General features: G+C 37.7%; 1 protein-coding gene across 7 annotated transcripts in view; it reads left to right on the top strand.

Moving 5' to 3' along the window:
• The window catches only part of HDAC9 (histone deacetylase 9), a 936353-nt gene that overhangs the window by 56318 nt on the left and 863299 nt on the right, over window positions 1-16736 (top strand). For 6 of the 7 annotated variants that reach the window (XR_009403815.1, XM_059396742.1, XM_059396749.1 and 3 more), the window contains one exon: window positions 15842-15961. Coding sequence is in view for 6 of the 7 variants with exons in the window: in XM_059396742.1 (XP_059252725.1) it covers window positions 15937-15961 (25 nt within the window). In the remaining variant the exon portion in view is untranslated. Of the gene's footprint in view, window positions 1-6802; window positions 6980-15841; window positions 15962-16736 lie in introns of those variants that run through there. The other variant, XM_059396743.1, reaches the window with a different exon arrangement.

Genomic DNA, 16736 nt, shown 5'->3' with positions numbered 1-16736 from the left:
AGCACACACCCAGTAAGTAAGATAATGTTATTGGAGATAAATAATTTGAAGTAATAAACCAGGGTGATGTATGGGACCGAGAGCAGTAGTTTGCTCTTAGACTGACTGAATGGGAAGGACTGTGCTATTTCATACATACCATTGTACCCTCCAGGCATCTGTCAGTCATACTGTAGCTTAACATCGATCAGTAGTGGGAGGTGTGCATGTTATGGGGCTGAAAGTAATATGGTTAAATGATTTTTTGGAAAAACAGAGGGTATTTAATTACAATTTGAAGGAAACATGATAGCATTCAAATAATTGAATGAATATATGACATAACAGAGAGATTTTTGGATCACCAAAAGAAGAATGAAGTAAAGCAATAAATAAACTTACAGAGAGGCGTATCTCAACTCCCTGTAGAGAACACCTTTTAAATGCCTATAATCTACTTATCACTGGAAGGATTTGTTGAGTCTTTGTTAAAGGATATTTTTGGGTAGAGGTGATCTGTGTGTCAGAGGTGAGTGGGGAATTTCATCTAAAGGAGAAAAAGGCAGCCAGGATAGTTTCAGAGGTCCCTCCTCCATTGAGTTTAGGGAGCTTGACCTAGGAACTCAACCTAGGTACTTGAAGAGGAAGTGATCCTAGCCAGAAAAGGAAGACCCCTCAGAAGAAGTGGATAAGAACAAGAGATGACATTTCTCTAGAGAAGGAACATGTAGAAAATATGGAAGAATGTTGATTCACCAACCCAAGTTTCTTCATGCTGATTGGTTGGAGAAAAGGGAAACAGAAGGAAAAAAGATTATGAAAGGGAAAGTGATTCTGGAATACTGTAGGTAGCAATGCTCTACATAAATGTGAGGCATCAGTTAAAGAGATTAGCTTTGATTGGCTGGAATAATTCTTAAGTCACTGTTTCTTAGATGAAAGTTCTTGGTATATTAATACTCCAAATAGTATTATATAAATTAAAATAAACTGGAATTATATGTTTATCTTTTATTTTAAACATAATAATGGCATAGCTTCATGTTTGATATTCAGAAAAAAAATTTTTTTTTTTAATAATTATTCATTTGACAGAGATCACAAGTAGGCAGAGAGGCAGGCAGAGAGAGAGAGGAGAAGCAGGCTCCCTGTGCACAGAGAGCCTGCTTTGGGGCTTGATCCCAGGACCCTGAGATCATGACCTGAGCCAAAGGCAGAGGCTTAAGCCACTGAGCCCCCGAGGTGCCCCAGATATTCAGAATTGTTGATTGAAGTATATTATCTGGATTCAGGCTTGGCTAGGTCCAGAAAAGAACAAAGGAATATGTTTTTCTTTAGAGGTGTTATGATTGCTTTTTATGTTGTGGTTGGTATTTTGGCAGGCTCAGGTATTAAACTTGTGCCATCCAGAACTAAATATAATTAACTTAACTTTCTCAGGCTTAAAAGAAATGGATCTTGGCTTTTTAGAGGTTAAATAAGCTTTATGTTAATAACAACTGTAACATAATGCTTTTACTCTCACCAATCATATTTATTATACATTATTCTTAGAATTTTTTTTCTAGCAAAAACAATTTAGTGCCAGTATTTTAAGTTACAGATGCTTCCTAGAAAAAGAGTTAAAGACTTTTAGTCCAGGAGGAAAAACAGTCAAAATGGAAAACCCCCTCATTTCTTATATTTTCCTAAGAAGCGGAATAGTCATTTCCTAATCTTAATGCCCTCAGGGAATTAGAGAATTGCCACTTAAAAAAGATAAAAGTAGGAACTGAAACATGTTCAATAGAAGTATAAATCAAGGGAACATATTAAACCACAGAAAGGAGATTTCTATTTTTCCTTATTTTCCTATTTTTCTAGCAAATAGGCTTATTAATTCATATTGATGGAGGATTTTGATGATGATAATTAGAATATCATTTCATCTGGCAACTTATTTAAACACTGTATTTCTAAATGGACCATCTCAATTTTTGGTGTGAAAGGTGACAGCATATTTATTATGGTCCATTTCATAAATACCCACTTACAAATAGACTTCTTCACACCTGGGTGTGCCTATTTGGAGACATTCAGAAGAAGTCCTCCCAACGTGAATTACTTCTTGACTTTCAGAGGTAAGATGAAATTGCTTAAAATGAAAATGAAAACAAAAATCTGCTTACTTCAGTGTACATTTGGAAGGTTACAAAAATTGAGTCAAATATTGATATTTCCTTTTTGGTATTTTTGTCATTTAATTGGCAAGTTAATAGGGATGCTTACTTGGGTGAGATCATTTTCTGTGAACTTGGGGAGAATTGAGTTGCCCCTTTGCCAGTGGATGTGTGGGAAGCACATCATTGAAGCATATGTTATCTATTGTAAAATATTTCAGTAATGGAGAAAAATATGAATAATAAATTTAATAATAAATAATTTAAATAATAAATTTAATAGTCTACACATATGTCCTATCAGATCTTTACATTTTATTCTGTTTACCTCAGGACTTTTTGTTTTATGAAGTAAAGCATTTAAGATGTATTTGAAGGGCTCTGTTCATTTCAGTCACTCAGAGATAGCGACTGTTGGGGGTATGGTGTTTATCATTCTTACCCATTTATTTATTTGTTAGCCATAATATATCTATCCATAAATATTACCATATCATTTTGTATGTTCTTGAAACTTCTACAAAGGGTATGCTATATAAATAATACTTGAGCTTGTTATTTCACTAATTTACAGTAAGTTTCGAAATGTATTCATGTTGATATATCTAGCCAAAGGTCCTTTTTATTACTCTAGAGTATACTTTTATTTTATATTAGTATAGTATTTATATATTCATTCTTCTGCTGATGAACACTTAGATTGTTTGCAAAATTTCTGTTCTAAGTAATCTTGCTATGAACATTCTTGTGATTTTGCCCAACCAGTCACATGGGAGAATTTCCCTGTGAGAGTAATTGCTGGGTCATTTATTAGTTTTGTATTACTGCTGAAACAAATTGCCCAAACCTGCTGGCTTCAAACAACACAAATTTATTTTTTACAGTTATGGACATTAGAAGTCTGACACAGGCCTCGGTGGGCTAACACTCAGGTGTTGGCAGAGCTGTATTTCTTACAGAACCCCTGGGGGAGAATCTGGTTCTTGCTTTCATAGTTTGTAAAGAGTGCGCAGTTTCTTTGGATTGTGGCCTCATTCCTCTGCTTTCAAAGCCGGCATTGTTGTAGCTCTCTTTCATTCCATGGTCACATCTCCATCTGACTTTCTTCTGCCTCGGTCTTCCACATTTAGGATCATCACTATTGAATACATTGAGGCCACCTGAATAATTGGAATAATCTCCCTATTTTAAGGTTACTTTATTGGCAAACTAAATTCCATCTGCAACCTTCACCCCATTTGCTATGTAACATATTCACAGGTTCTGGGAATTAGGTCATGAACATCTTTGGGGCATCATTATTCTGCCTCCCACAGGTCATAGGGTGCTAAAATCTTCCTCTTGACTACATAGTTTTAAGTTTCTATTCTAAGTGGTATGTGCTTAGAATATACTCTCTGAAATGTAGAAATCTCAGTTGTTTCATATCCTTGCCAACACTAGGATTATACAATTTAAAAATGATATCCTATTTGATGAGTATGATTGGTATCTCATTGAGCATCTTCTCATATAGTCATTGGCTGCTGAAATTCTCCCTTCAGTTCATTGCCCATTCCTTTCCTGTTCCCAAATTGTTCTTTTTTTGTTTTGGTTTGGTTTCTTACTGATTCATGGGTGTTCTTAAAATATTCCTGTTCCTAATTCTTTGTTGGTTATTTGCATTGCAATATTTTTTCCTCAATGTGATTTATCTTTACCCTTTTTGAGAGCTTCTTTGATTGCACAAGGGTTTTAATTTCAAAGTTGACAAATTTTGTCTTGAAGAAACACTGTCCTCCCTGAAGTCATGAAGATATTCCTTTTTACTTTTTAAATGTTTGTGCAACAAAGTGAATTGTTCCTTTTAATATTTTTTTGTTTTGTTTTGTTTCCAGATGTATATGTTTCTGTATTTGTGACATGTAGCAACACAAATCTAATTTATTGGGTTGGCTCAGTTTTATATAGGCTGTGACTGTTGAGAACTATATAATTGAAAGGTTGATGAGTTTATGAAATTTTATTGCTTAGAAGAACTTCAGGGGGTGATGTAGTTTAAAACTAAGGCCCAGAGAGACAGGGAGCCCCAATTCTAGAACTACTTGTATTGATACAGTGAATTGCATCAATACTGCATTATATTATTTTCATGGCTGAGGAGTCTACCTAACCTTGAAGAGAAGTTTTACACTATTGCTAGATAACTTAACTCTTGTGCTCAGTAAAAAAATGGATGCCAGTTTATATCCAAGAAAATAAAACAATATTTTCATAGTCGAAATTTTCATGAGATGGTAGTACATTATTTTATTTGTAACTTTCTTTTTGGTCAGAAGCAAGGAGTGGTTGATTCCTGTGACTATAATGCTTATTCATCCTTCAGTGATGACTGCATGATTATAAAAATAACTAGACATCAGTTTTGTTGAGAATCACCTATTTTCCCCAGAGTCCATATCGTCTTTTGGAAAGCTTCTGTCACTTATATGCCTTTATTGTGGACCAGGTTCCAAAAGAGAAACTTCCTTTCACAGAATCTCTCCACTTTTCTGTCTGAGTACTCACCCACATCACTACCTGTACCATATACTGGCCCTCTTCCAACTCACTGAACATGTTTATTTTCTCAATATCACTCAAGTCTCAGACTTTAAGCTCAGGGATAAAATTAAGTGCATTTCTGATGCCCAAAATAAGCATCTCAAGGATTTTTCACTATTTTTTTTCTTAAAGGAGTGTTGCAGAGGAACTTAAGAGTGAATGACAGTTGACAGAAGATGTGGTTGCCCGGCAACTGGCAATTTAAATAACTAGGAGCTGATATGATTTACCAACCTGATAAACAGCAAGGACTTTAATACAATCTTAAGGACTGCTACAGATGTTGCATTGAGCTATTTATATGTGTTGATCTGTCTCAGTCTATTTTAATATGTGGGTATATATATACATATATATGTGAATATTTTTTCCTGCAGAACTGGAATATGAAAGCAAAGGCTGCATCTCTTCCCCTATGTGACATTAATAGAAATTGCCTGCAGTAAAATGAGTTGGTTTAGCCCCTTTGTTTTTATGCAGATACTCAGTGTCTAAGGAGGATTTCTCACTCAGAGGAGATAAATGTCCTGTGGATTGAGTGCAGAGTTTGAGTTCTGAGATTGTATTTATATACTCAGTAATTATTAACTTATTTTGGCAAGTTTTGTTATTTGAAACTTCTCTCTATTTTTTGAAATGGAGTAGGAATTGGTCTTTATTCTTCATAGGAATAATGAGGTTTAATAAGATTGGCTCAGAGTCAGTTGGATTAATTGATCAGTGTGTTTTGCTAATGGGATCAAGTCTCTTGATCCTGTCATGAGCCGCTAGCTTCCTGGAGCAGGTCAGTCTTCATTTTGGCTAAAGTCAGCCTACCCGGCCCTCACTGGAAGTCTCTCACACAGTTCCTCTTAGGGATGGTAGGAAACCTGTGACCCATCAGCAATAATAGTGTCACCATCCAGAATACCCTCCTGGCGGGAGTCAGCACTATCACTTTGTATATAAAGAACATGGTGTACTTGAGAAGCAGTCTGTTTAAAATTCTGTCATCTTTTGGGGAATGGAATGTGCTGCATGAAACAAACTACCAACATCCTGTTAGGAGCACAGAGCTTGAGATAACTTGGAGGGTTATTTTAACACTGAAAATAATTTATGGTATGGGAATACAAATACCATTTTCATCACGAAATAGTTGAAGGACACAGCAAGGTAATTTTAAAATTGTTTCTTGACGCTATTTACAATTCACTGAGGTTAGGACTTAGGAAACTTCACAGGAAGGAGGACATGTTGGCCAACTGTACGTGTTTGAGTAACATTCAGTACCCTAAAGCTGTATGCCAGCTCTTCCAAGGCACCTTCTCCCTTCTACCTCTGAAGTCCAAGGAAAGCTTCCAAGGTCCTTTGTGCTTGTGATGTCCTGTTCCTTTTAAGAAATGATGCCTCTTAAGCCTGCAGTGTTTCCCAGTTCCTGGGCCACTTTGCAATGCAGGGGCCCTGACTGTCAGAACGATATCTCACATTGATTGAGCACTGTGCTAAGTATTTTAAATATACTGTTTTTTTGTCCCTATGAGTAGGTCTTAGAGTCAGCAACTTACTGGGAGCAAAAGGAAGGTCAGAGTAGTAAAATAATTTCCCTGTGAGAACGCAGTAAGAAAATCAGAAGGGTGCAATATGCATTAAGGTCAATCAGACTGTAAAGCCAGTGTACTTGTTCACCATGTTACTCTCTCTCTCTTTGTTTTGTTATTTTATTTCTTAATTGTTCATATATGTGGTGGTTCTCATGTTTTAGCTCAGTTAAGAATCATTGTGGAAGCTTGTTAAAAACACTGTTTCTGGGCCTTTGTCCCAAAGATTCTAATCTAAGAGGTTCTTAGATCAGTGCCAAGTATCTGAATCTGCATTTTCAGGGGAGTCCTTGGATCACATCACTGGAGATCCTGGGTGTGAAATTTGTGAGGCAGGAACTATCCGAGCTACCTTCTGGGCTCTGTACTGAATCTTCCTAGTGAGCACCTAGTAGGTACACATTACATTCAAGCATCGTTAAAACTGTTGTAACAATGTGGCATGAACCTCGGTTGACCTTTCCTATTTTTTTTTTTAAAGATTTTATTTATTTATTTGACAGAAGAGAAAGCAAGAGAGAGCACAAGCAGGGGGAGCCACAGAGGGAGAAGGAGAATCAGGCTCCCCACAGAGCAAAACTCTAGGATCATGACCTGAGCTGAAGGCAGACACTTAAATGACTGAGCCACCCACGTGCCTTGAACCTGGATTCATCTTAACCTGAATATAAATGCGAGGTTTGTGTCAGAAAAGTCAGTAATAATTGGTAGGGTAAAGTTCAAGAAATGATGTATTTCTTACATATCCATGTATTCTGGAAATTGAGGGGTATCCTAAGATATCAGTGTGTATTCAAACAAAGCCTCTGTAGAGAAAGAAAAAGCCTAGGTAAGAAAAGAACCCAAGAGGGAAGGAACCGAGATAAGTCTTAGGTATAAACTATATTTCTTTGGGAGGAGATAAGAAGACGAAAAAGATGGAAGGTGGGAGGTTGGTTCATTAGTTAAGGGGGGGTTTCTTCAGAAAGAGGTCAACAAAGTAAATGACTTGTTCAGTTGGAAGAGATTCTGGAGAAGGCTAGTAGAAAAGAGGGTCAAAGATAGAAAACGAGGAGTAAACGGAATCAGTGACAATGTGTGTATTGATTGGGAAGATAGCCTGCACACCTGCCCAATTCTGGCAGTGGCCCTCGTGGCTCATGGCTCATCCTGTTTTCCTTCTTCATTGTGTGGGGAATTCTGCTGCTGTCATTTCTTCCCCTCAGGTGCATGTCTGTCTGGAGATACGTCTTGGCTGGCTTAAAATCGAATTGACCACCAGCAATAGATAGAACAGTGGGTAAGATTATTTGTGAAATCCTCCTCAAAATAGGGGGAGAGGCCTTCGAGTCTACTGAAGTTCCCAAGGTGATCTGTTGAAACAATAGAAAAGTTCTTTTTAGGACTTATACAGTGCTAGGGACTATACTTCCTGTTTCCGATTTCTACAAAATGATAATGGTTCCTAACTTACTGTTTTTGATATGCTTATGCTTTCCTTTCCATCAATAGCCAAGAACTGATTTAAAAAATATCTTCCCAACATCAGTCAGTGAAAGATTAAGGTAAATAGCATATATTCACAAGCAAGGGATGACACACTGTATTTCCATAGAATGCACATTTGCCTACTAAAAGAAAGAAGCAAAGAAACTAGAAGAGCTTTAGTAATTAGATCCCTGTTGTAACCCTAGTGGAGTGAGAAAGATTAATAGCTGTGCCTCAGAACTGTTCCAGGGTGAGAGACACCGTGTATCGCAGATTCCTCCTGGGATGGAACTTGGCCTGAAGTAAAACGCAGTTCCTATACTAATAATGATAATAATCGTCAACATTTTTGTGACTTTCTCCTTACCGATGACTTTTTTTTTCCCCAAGCCTCCCAATGACCTGGTGAGTTAAATAATTCATGTTTAAGCATCTGAGGCTCAGAGAGGTTAATTGACTTCCATACCACCCAGCTAGTGAGACATTTTACATGGGCAATTTGCTGCATGAAGGGATTATCAGATCTTCAAGAGGGGAGTTGCAGCATTAAAGAAATCACAGACATTAAAAAAAAAATGTATTCAATATTGAAGTTTGGAAAAGAGAACTGTGTCAATCTAAATTGCAGCGATAGATAAAGGTCTTTTGTGTTTGGCTAGCTGATCATAACCCGTGCCTCCACACTGGCAAGGGAGTAGACCGGGAGCCAGGTTCTTTTAAGCATGCTTGATCGGGCAGTGTTCTGCAGGGAAGGTTATAGTGTAAGAGTTACAAAGCCCTCCTGCTGCCCAGGTATCAGAGGTTGTCTGTTACAAGTTCCTTCACTTCGACTATTACTTCCTTTTCACAATTCTATTTTGGACTTCTGTCTCGTGCGTATTTACAGGTAGACAAAGCTCTTTTTCTAACAACCCTTTTGCCATGACTGAAAAGGAGCTTTGTATGTCCTGCAGTTTCTGGGTATTGTGATTCTAGTTTTAAACTCAAACTGATGATAATGGTGGCTGTGACTCCCCTATTCCCTATTGTCCAAGGAGGGAAGTTGCAGGTAGGGGCTTTCAAAGATGATCCAATAAAAATCAGTGCAGTAAGAGTTTTTGATAAAATGGTTCTCATTATATAGAAGCCATTTAGGATATGCCTTGGGTACTGGAGTCCCTGGGGCTAAACCCAATGTTTTTTTTTTTTTTTAAAAAAAAAAACAAGCCTTCCTGAGAAAAGGTCTGTTTTATTAGTGTAGGTACTGTAGTTGGCAGAACTTCTTATGGAATGAAATAACCAGCAGACCACTCCTGATTGTGATATGTATTTTTAGATGTTACCATTGAGTTATATTTATAGTATAGACTACTGAATTCCATCTTAAATATGCAAAATGCATGCATAACTAACCTCCCAAGCTGCATTCCCTGCTCTATATTACACCTACATTGTATCCTGTGCTTAAATGGCTCTCCTAAAAGTCTTAGAGCGGGGCTTATTTTTTTCTCTCAAAATGTAAGCACGGAGAATCCATGTGAGATGTGTGGCTCTCTGGGTGACACGTTCTGTTCTTAGCTGTGCTCAAAGGTGAAGTCAGCAAACATCCGGCAAGCGGGTGGGGAGTGAAACCAAGCAGGTGGGGAGTCTTGCATAGGTAACTGCCCAGAGACCAGAATGAACCAAAAGGAGCTGATGTGCCAGTGTTTACCAGTGTGTTGGTGATTTGGAGCACCCAGTGTCTGCTGTGGTATCAGGTGAGGTTAAGTCACGTGACTTTATCTTTAGTGTGGCTCTCGTTATGTCCATCAGTTTCCCAGTCCTCAGAGTCTCCAGGGTCCTGTTGCCTAAGACAGCTTTAAATATCGTCAGGAGCATTATTTGTACAGTCCCGCTTCTGTTACTAGAATTGAAGGGGAAAAAGGATTCTTAAATCTCTATATCCCATTCTCTTATGTCTTGGTGAATAGTGGTTTGGTTATTTTGATAGAATTGTGGAGTTTATACAGCTTGTCTAATAAAGAAATGGATTTCCTTGAGAAGAGAAAAAGCTGAGGCTAGTAAGGTGAAAAGCTGAACCCTTCCAGAGATCTGAGAAATCACTTCAGTCGAAAAGCCTAGAAAATGACGGTATCTTGGATAATAATGTCACTCATAGGAAAATTTGTTTTTTGGTGTATGGTCCCTACCCCTGATCCATGAAGGTATCCACCCCATCTGGGTCTAGTCTTCCTAGGTGGTGGCCCAAACCGCAGAGTACTTTTTTTCTGTCTCAAATCCAAGGACTTTGTTCTAGTCCTTCAGAGCTTCATACTAAAACATTGAATGAGTCTGCCCTAAAGCCAGGCAACTATAGATTCATTTGTTTAGCCCTTCCCCTTTGTCGACTCATTTATCAAGTATTTATTGTGGATCTATATGTTTCAGGTGCTGTGCTAGGTGTGGGGATTACTGAGATGAACACAGTACAACCCCTGAACAGAGGAACATAGTCTTAGGGTGGATAAAAGTACTTGGCTAACATAAGAGGGGTTATTATTATCTAACCCCAGGGGTGTCCTTATGGGTATGGTACAAGACACCATGAATATAGATGAGGAAGCTGACCTTTTACTTGGAGTAGCTGGTTAAGAATTCTCATTGAAGGTGGTCTTAAAGAATTTGGTCCGGGAGGTAACGAAGAGGAGATGTTAGTATCCTTTGCAGAAAGAGGTACTAAAACATGGAAATTTGAGTATGAGTGGTACTACCCAGGAATGATTAGGACACATAGTCAGCCGATGTGCTTCACTAGAGCCATTCAGGTCGTGTTTGTGTTGATTATTTGGTGCCTGTGTCTCAGCCGTCCTTGATAATGTTGAACATTATGACAGGCTGCGTGGAGACACAGGACTTATGTGTGAGGCAAAGAAGGAAGGAGAGAAAGTGGGGTGGGAAGAAATGAATTACGAAGGAACATGAATACCAAGTGGAGAATATGCAGGTCACTGAATTTTATTCATTCATTCATTGATTCAGATGGTCCCTAGAGGCAGGGATGTCAGACAGAAGGCTTGATAAAGAATCTAAAATGAATAATTACTTGGGGGGCACCTGAGTGGCTCAGTTAGCTAAGTGTCTGACTCCTGGTTTTGGCTCCGGTCATGATCTCAGGGTCATGGGATCGAGCCCTGCATTGGGCTTCTGCCGCTCATTGGGCTCTATGTTCAGTGTGTAGTCTGCTTGAGATTATTTCCCTCTCCTTTTCCCTTTGCCCCCTCCCCCAATGCTTGCTCACTCTCTCTTCCAAATAAATAGATAAATAAATAAATTAGAGTAATTTTCTAGTGTTTTCCTCTAAAGATGAAATTATGACAAAATTTCACATTCTGAGGCATAAGAGAGAGACTGTGGGTCTGATGATACTCAGTGCCCGGGCACAGTAGGTTTATTAGACCAATAAGCTCTCTTACAGTAGATGTTAGGAATTGAGTCAGCTCATGGAGCCAACCTACTCTTTAGTGGAACTGAGGCTATAATCGTTCCAACTAAGAAAAGAAAGGACCTGCAGATGAATGTAAATGTCTTTGTAGACTGAGCTGTGCATTATAAGTTGCCTTATTTCTCAGAAAGATATTTTAGAGAGATATAATTTTCGTTAGTTACAAAATTACAAAAGCATTTTTTTATTAACATATGTATTATTTGCCCCAGGTGTACAGGTCTGTGATTCATTAGTCTTACACAATTCAGAGCTCACCATAGCACATAACCTCCTCAATGTCCATCACCCAGCCACCCATCCCCCACCTCCCACAAAAGCATTGTTTTCTTAGTGACACATTGTCCAAAATAATACCAATTGTCCATAAGGAGAAAAAATATGTAGTAAGAAGCTCAGACTGTAGTTAAAAAACCAAAAAAGATTGTGATAGGACTATGAAGTCTAAGGTCATGAAAGCTTAAACTGTGAGAGTTCATGTAGACATTCATTCCAAATTTTCTATTTATTTATTTATTTATTTATTTTTGTGACTGAGTTCAGTCTATTCAATGGCTAGAAAGGTTCTTTAGTAAAGGAGACTTGTTACTTAATGAGTCATTACTGAAATTGTAATGTGTAGGTAGACACAATCTTGCTATTTAAGCAGCTCTGCTAGAGTGGCCTGTAATTTGTTGTGATGCTACAGAGAACACTTGGCTAAAAGTCAGAAGACCAGCCCTTCCATATTACCACCTACCTGTCTGTGACCAAATCCCTGAAACTCTCTAAGACTTCAATTCCTCTTCTGTAAAATGGAAATAATAATGGCTTATTAGTATACTCCAAAGGACTGTTGAGAAGTTCAGAAGAGATCATCCTTGGGCAAATTCTTGAGGTCTGCAAGGTTCTGCTGATTTGCCACATGATTTCTATGGAACAGGTAATGAAGGTGGAATGGCTAAAGGACCTATGGAAGCAACCCCACAGTGCTGTTAATGAGAGCACTGTGGGCTGGGGCACTGTCATGTGCTAGTGCCCTCTCTTTCCCTGGCTGCATGGGCAAGCTAGGGCGTTGCAGGATGTCAGCCCCTTGGACTTTTGTACCATCCCAAGATATTATAGCAGTAACTTACTTCTAGGCAGCTGAGCAACTTCCTGTCAGAACTGATCTTTTTGAAGCAAGACTCCTAGTTCCCTATTTTGGATTTGTGTAGCTCAAAGAATAGCTTCAGGAACCAAAATAACCATTCTTGGATCTCAATAGGTAAAAGATTCATAGCAGCAATTTTGCTCTTGCTGTGCTTGTGTTTATCTCCTTAAATGTTCATGTATATATTTTTACAGCATGGACAAATTAATGTGCAAATTAATTGAAACTATTAATTGAAAGCAAGTATCTGCTTGGATAATTTGTACTCACAATCAGTATTACTTGCTTTTTTCTTCTTTTTTTCATTTATCTACCCACTTGAAGGCCAGTTTCCTATTATTTCCACATCAGGCTTATCGTAAGAATGGCTAATGTACTACGGGAAAATTTCCCCATTCTAATAAAATAGTGTGTTTCTCTGTGGCTCATTTGGATAAAGAAGTATGGCAAGATTTAAGAATAAATAGCCCATTCTCATTGACAGATTTTCTCCCACTGACTCCTCTTACTTTTCTAAGCAGCTTAAAAACTGTCCTAATTTGTGTAGAATTCTGTATCAGTTTTGTCCCTAAAAGGTGTAAACAAGGCTGTTAATCTGTTGATTTTGTTGGCCAGGAGGGGAGAGAAGTTTCTTTTTTTTTTTTTTTAAGGTTTTATTTATTTATTTGACAGAGATCACAAGTAGGCAGAGAGGCAGGCAGAGAGAAAGGGGGCATGGGGAGCAGGATCCCTGATGAGCAGAGAGAGCCTGACCCTGGGATCATGACTTAAGTCAAAGGTAGAGGCTTTAACCCACTAAGCCACCCAGCCGCCCTGGAAGAGAAGTTTCTTTAGTTGATGATGTGCGTGTATGTGCATACACACATTTACACTCACACGATGCATGTATGTATAAAGGATGGATACTCCTGAAACTTTTTAGGAAAGATTTTTAAATGACCATAGTTCAGTTACACAACTACTGTAGTCGTCATGATAATTTTGGTTTAATGTGGCTCATCGGGAATGGAGATGCAGTAAGTGGAAACTGGTATGTATCAACATAGAAAATGCATATTAATTTTCTTTTTACAGTATTCAGATAACAAGACTTTCATAATATTAGAAGAGTATGTCATGATTAGGCAGCTATTAGCATGGCTGAATGGCAGAGAGAGTAGTTTACATTTTAAATATTTAATGCTGTTTGGGAAGCCAAATTCATATTTCCATCAGAGATGCATTTTGCAAGTCAGGTCTAGCTCTGTGAAGGCAAAACCCAACAATTATGTAACTAGCCATGAATCAGCATGTCATGGACATTTGTTATGTATGTTTGGGGAAATAAATGGCAGGTGTGTGGAAAAGAAGTATCTTTTTCATTTTATTTTATTTAAAGATTTTATTTATTTATTTGAGAGAGGCAGTGAGAGAGAACATGAGAGGGAAGAGGGTCAGAAGGAGAAGCAAACTCCCTGTGGAGCCAGGAGCCCAATGCGGCACTCGATCCCTGGATACCGGGATCATGACCTGAGCCGAAGGCAGTTGCCCAACCAACGGAGCCACCCAGGCACCCTTAGATTGGTGGATAAGTAGCAAAACTTTGGCTTTACTCTTATCCCAGTTGAACTTTTGGAAATTGTTGGTTAAATTGAGTTGTATTTGTACATAAACAAGTATTAGTTGAACACAGTGACATTATAGATTAAGACTTTTTTTAAAACACAGACTAACTCAGCCCCTGATGGAAGATACCGTTCAGTACTACTTCACTTTCCTACTCTTAAGGTTTCCTATCTCTTTTTGTTGTTCTTAAAATTAAACTGTACATTGAGAAGAGGGTATCAAGAGCAGTTATGAAACATGTCAGACTGCAGTGTAAAAAAGTAAAAATGTCAAAATCTTCAAAGACCACAGTCATTAATTTTAAAGTCTATAAATTCATATCTCACTCAATTTCAATTTTGGTTTTATTACCTTTTAGTTATGAAGTAGATGATACCTCATTTTTCTCACCCATAAAGGGAGGGGAGAGTTACTAGTCTCTATTAACATGGTTGACATGAAAATGGTATTAAAATGGCAATGTGTCTGCAAGTACTCTGTGACTCTAAAGAACTATACACATGAGTGTTACTACTTTAAAATATGATATCTTTTCATTTCAAAGCCAGTGTCACTATGCTTCTGCTGATACAGAAATTAAAAGAGTTTTCTGCTTTTCATTTTTCATCTTTTTTGGGGGTAGAAATATTGGTTTTTCATCAACATGGAAATTCAGATTCTTAAAATAATGCTGATCAGTGTAATTAGGTGCAAAGTAAGTAAAAAAGAAGCACATCACTGTCATTTTTGAAGGAGACTTATAAAAGTATACATTTTATTGTTACTAAATTTGAAGACTTTTCCAGGACCAAAGATAAGATGAGAATTAGCCTGCTTAGCTGATGACTCTTGCTTAACTGTTTTAGTTACTAGCCTATTTCTATGTAGAGACCACTCAAAGTATGATAGGTGTTCATGGTGGTGTTATATAGTTCTTCAAAGGAAGTATGTATTTATATCCTTCTTTATACATTTGGGCAAAAATAGTAATAACACTTTCAAAATACTGATGGGAAATTAAGTCCCAATAAATATGTTGGATCCTCAAGAGAAAGAAGTACAATTCTCAGTCTTACAGCATTCTTTCTATAAAAATAGTGCAATTGGGATATACTATTTTAGTAAGAAACTCATTAAGTACAATTTTAAAGCCTTCTTCTTCCTCTTCTTTTTTTAAACTTTGACATTCCAGTAAACTGTGAGGAAAATGTCCTTCCATTTGCTTTTCCTTTGCTGAAGTATCTAGAAGTGAGACTACATTCAAATTAAAAGCTGAAAGTCCCTTAAATTCCTTTCAAGAAGTTCATCCTGTAAGTGCCACTCCTGGAAGGACTATGGCTGTTACTACTTCTAGCTGGAACAAAATTACAAAAGATTTCAAGAAGAAATGGAAATTATAATAGGGAGTTTTTCTCACTCTTATAGTTCATGACCTACTTGGTCCTTATTTTGGTCCATTACATTCTTTTCACTAAGAACTCTTGTCCCTAGAAGGAAATCTTTGACAGTGATATTTAATCATACTGTGCAATGAGACACTTACATCCAAATTCCAAAAGATATTTTTAATTTGTATAGTAATGATAACAGCAAACAAATTCAAGTGAATAGTATACAGGAAACTAATTATAATTTTGGGAAGTGCTTTCTTCCTCACAGATTCCTTCCATGCCTATCATATTCCTTGATATTCTTGATATTTCTGTGCTTTAAAGCATGACTGGTCAATTTGCTTTTTTATGGATGAAGACGTATGACCCCGGGGAGGTTGGTATGACTGCCTCAAAGACTCACGGCCCCCCTGGGGTTGAGCTGAGATGCAAAGCCAATTCTCTGTCTTCCTGTGTGGCTTGACAAAACCTGTATCATACACATCTAATTTTTTTGTCCATTCTAGGTTTCTCCTCTGCCATCTTCTCCCGGACCAACACTGACTGCTGAAGGAAGGTTGTGAGTCTGCAGCCCGTCTTGTTCGTCCTTCTCCAGAGTCCCATGATGAGCTCGCCAGTGCAGCCTGGTCAGTCTGGTTCCTTCTTAAACTATTAACAGATTTTATATGAAAGACATTGCTTTGTGTTGCTTCAAAGCAAGCAATTTAAGTCATGAAAGGACTTTTTTTCCTGACAAAGATTGGTTAATATGATGAATTTTGAATTTTGTATTCCATAGCTAATCCTCTGTTACATAACCTGGTTTGCTTTCCAGGCACTAATTTCATTTGCATTGTTATCTGAGCACCAGGCTTTAATCCTTCTGCTCCTAATGTAGCATTGGATTGGATTTTGTGACGTTATTAATATTTATTAAATATGATGTAGGCATCTAATTCACACCCATAGTCTTTCTGACCTAATACATGTCTGTATGCTTTTAAATTGTGCTGTGGGGCTTGGAAAGCAGCTTGTGGATTTATACCTTCTCCATTTTTTTGACACACAGGAAGGATATCTCTCCTCCCTGGCCTTCTTTGCCACCACTCCTGTTTCCTATATATGTATTTAATTATAATCTCGACACCTGCTTCCTCTGAGTCTAGTGTAATATGTGGCTCATTTAGTGTTGTGATCAGCAGAGCCAACACCCATTCCTGTAGGAACAGAGTGTCACTTTTGGAGCAAACATAATTCAGGCCTCAGAGTGACGGAGTAGGGTTTGATATCACGAGTTAATCATGGATAAATTTTAAAAAGAATTTTCTGCTTGGATCATTATAGGATAATTTATTTCTATTTCTATTTTCTTCTTTAAAAAAAAAAATAACCTTTTTAGTGTGTTGATATCCTTGAGTTATC

This window comes from Mustela nigripes, chromosome 4 (assembly GCF_022355385.1).
Source record: "Mustela nigripes isolate SB6536 chromosome 4, MUSNIG.SB6536, whole genome shotgun sequence".
NCBI classification, from domain to species: Eukaryota; Metazoa; Chordata; class Mammalia; order Carnivora; family Mustelidae; genus Mustela; species Mustela nigripes.
The sequence above is the reverse complement of the archived record's forward strand: the minus strand, read 5'-3'. Positions and strand labels throughout refer to the sequence as shown.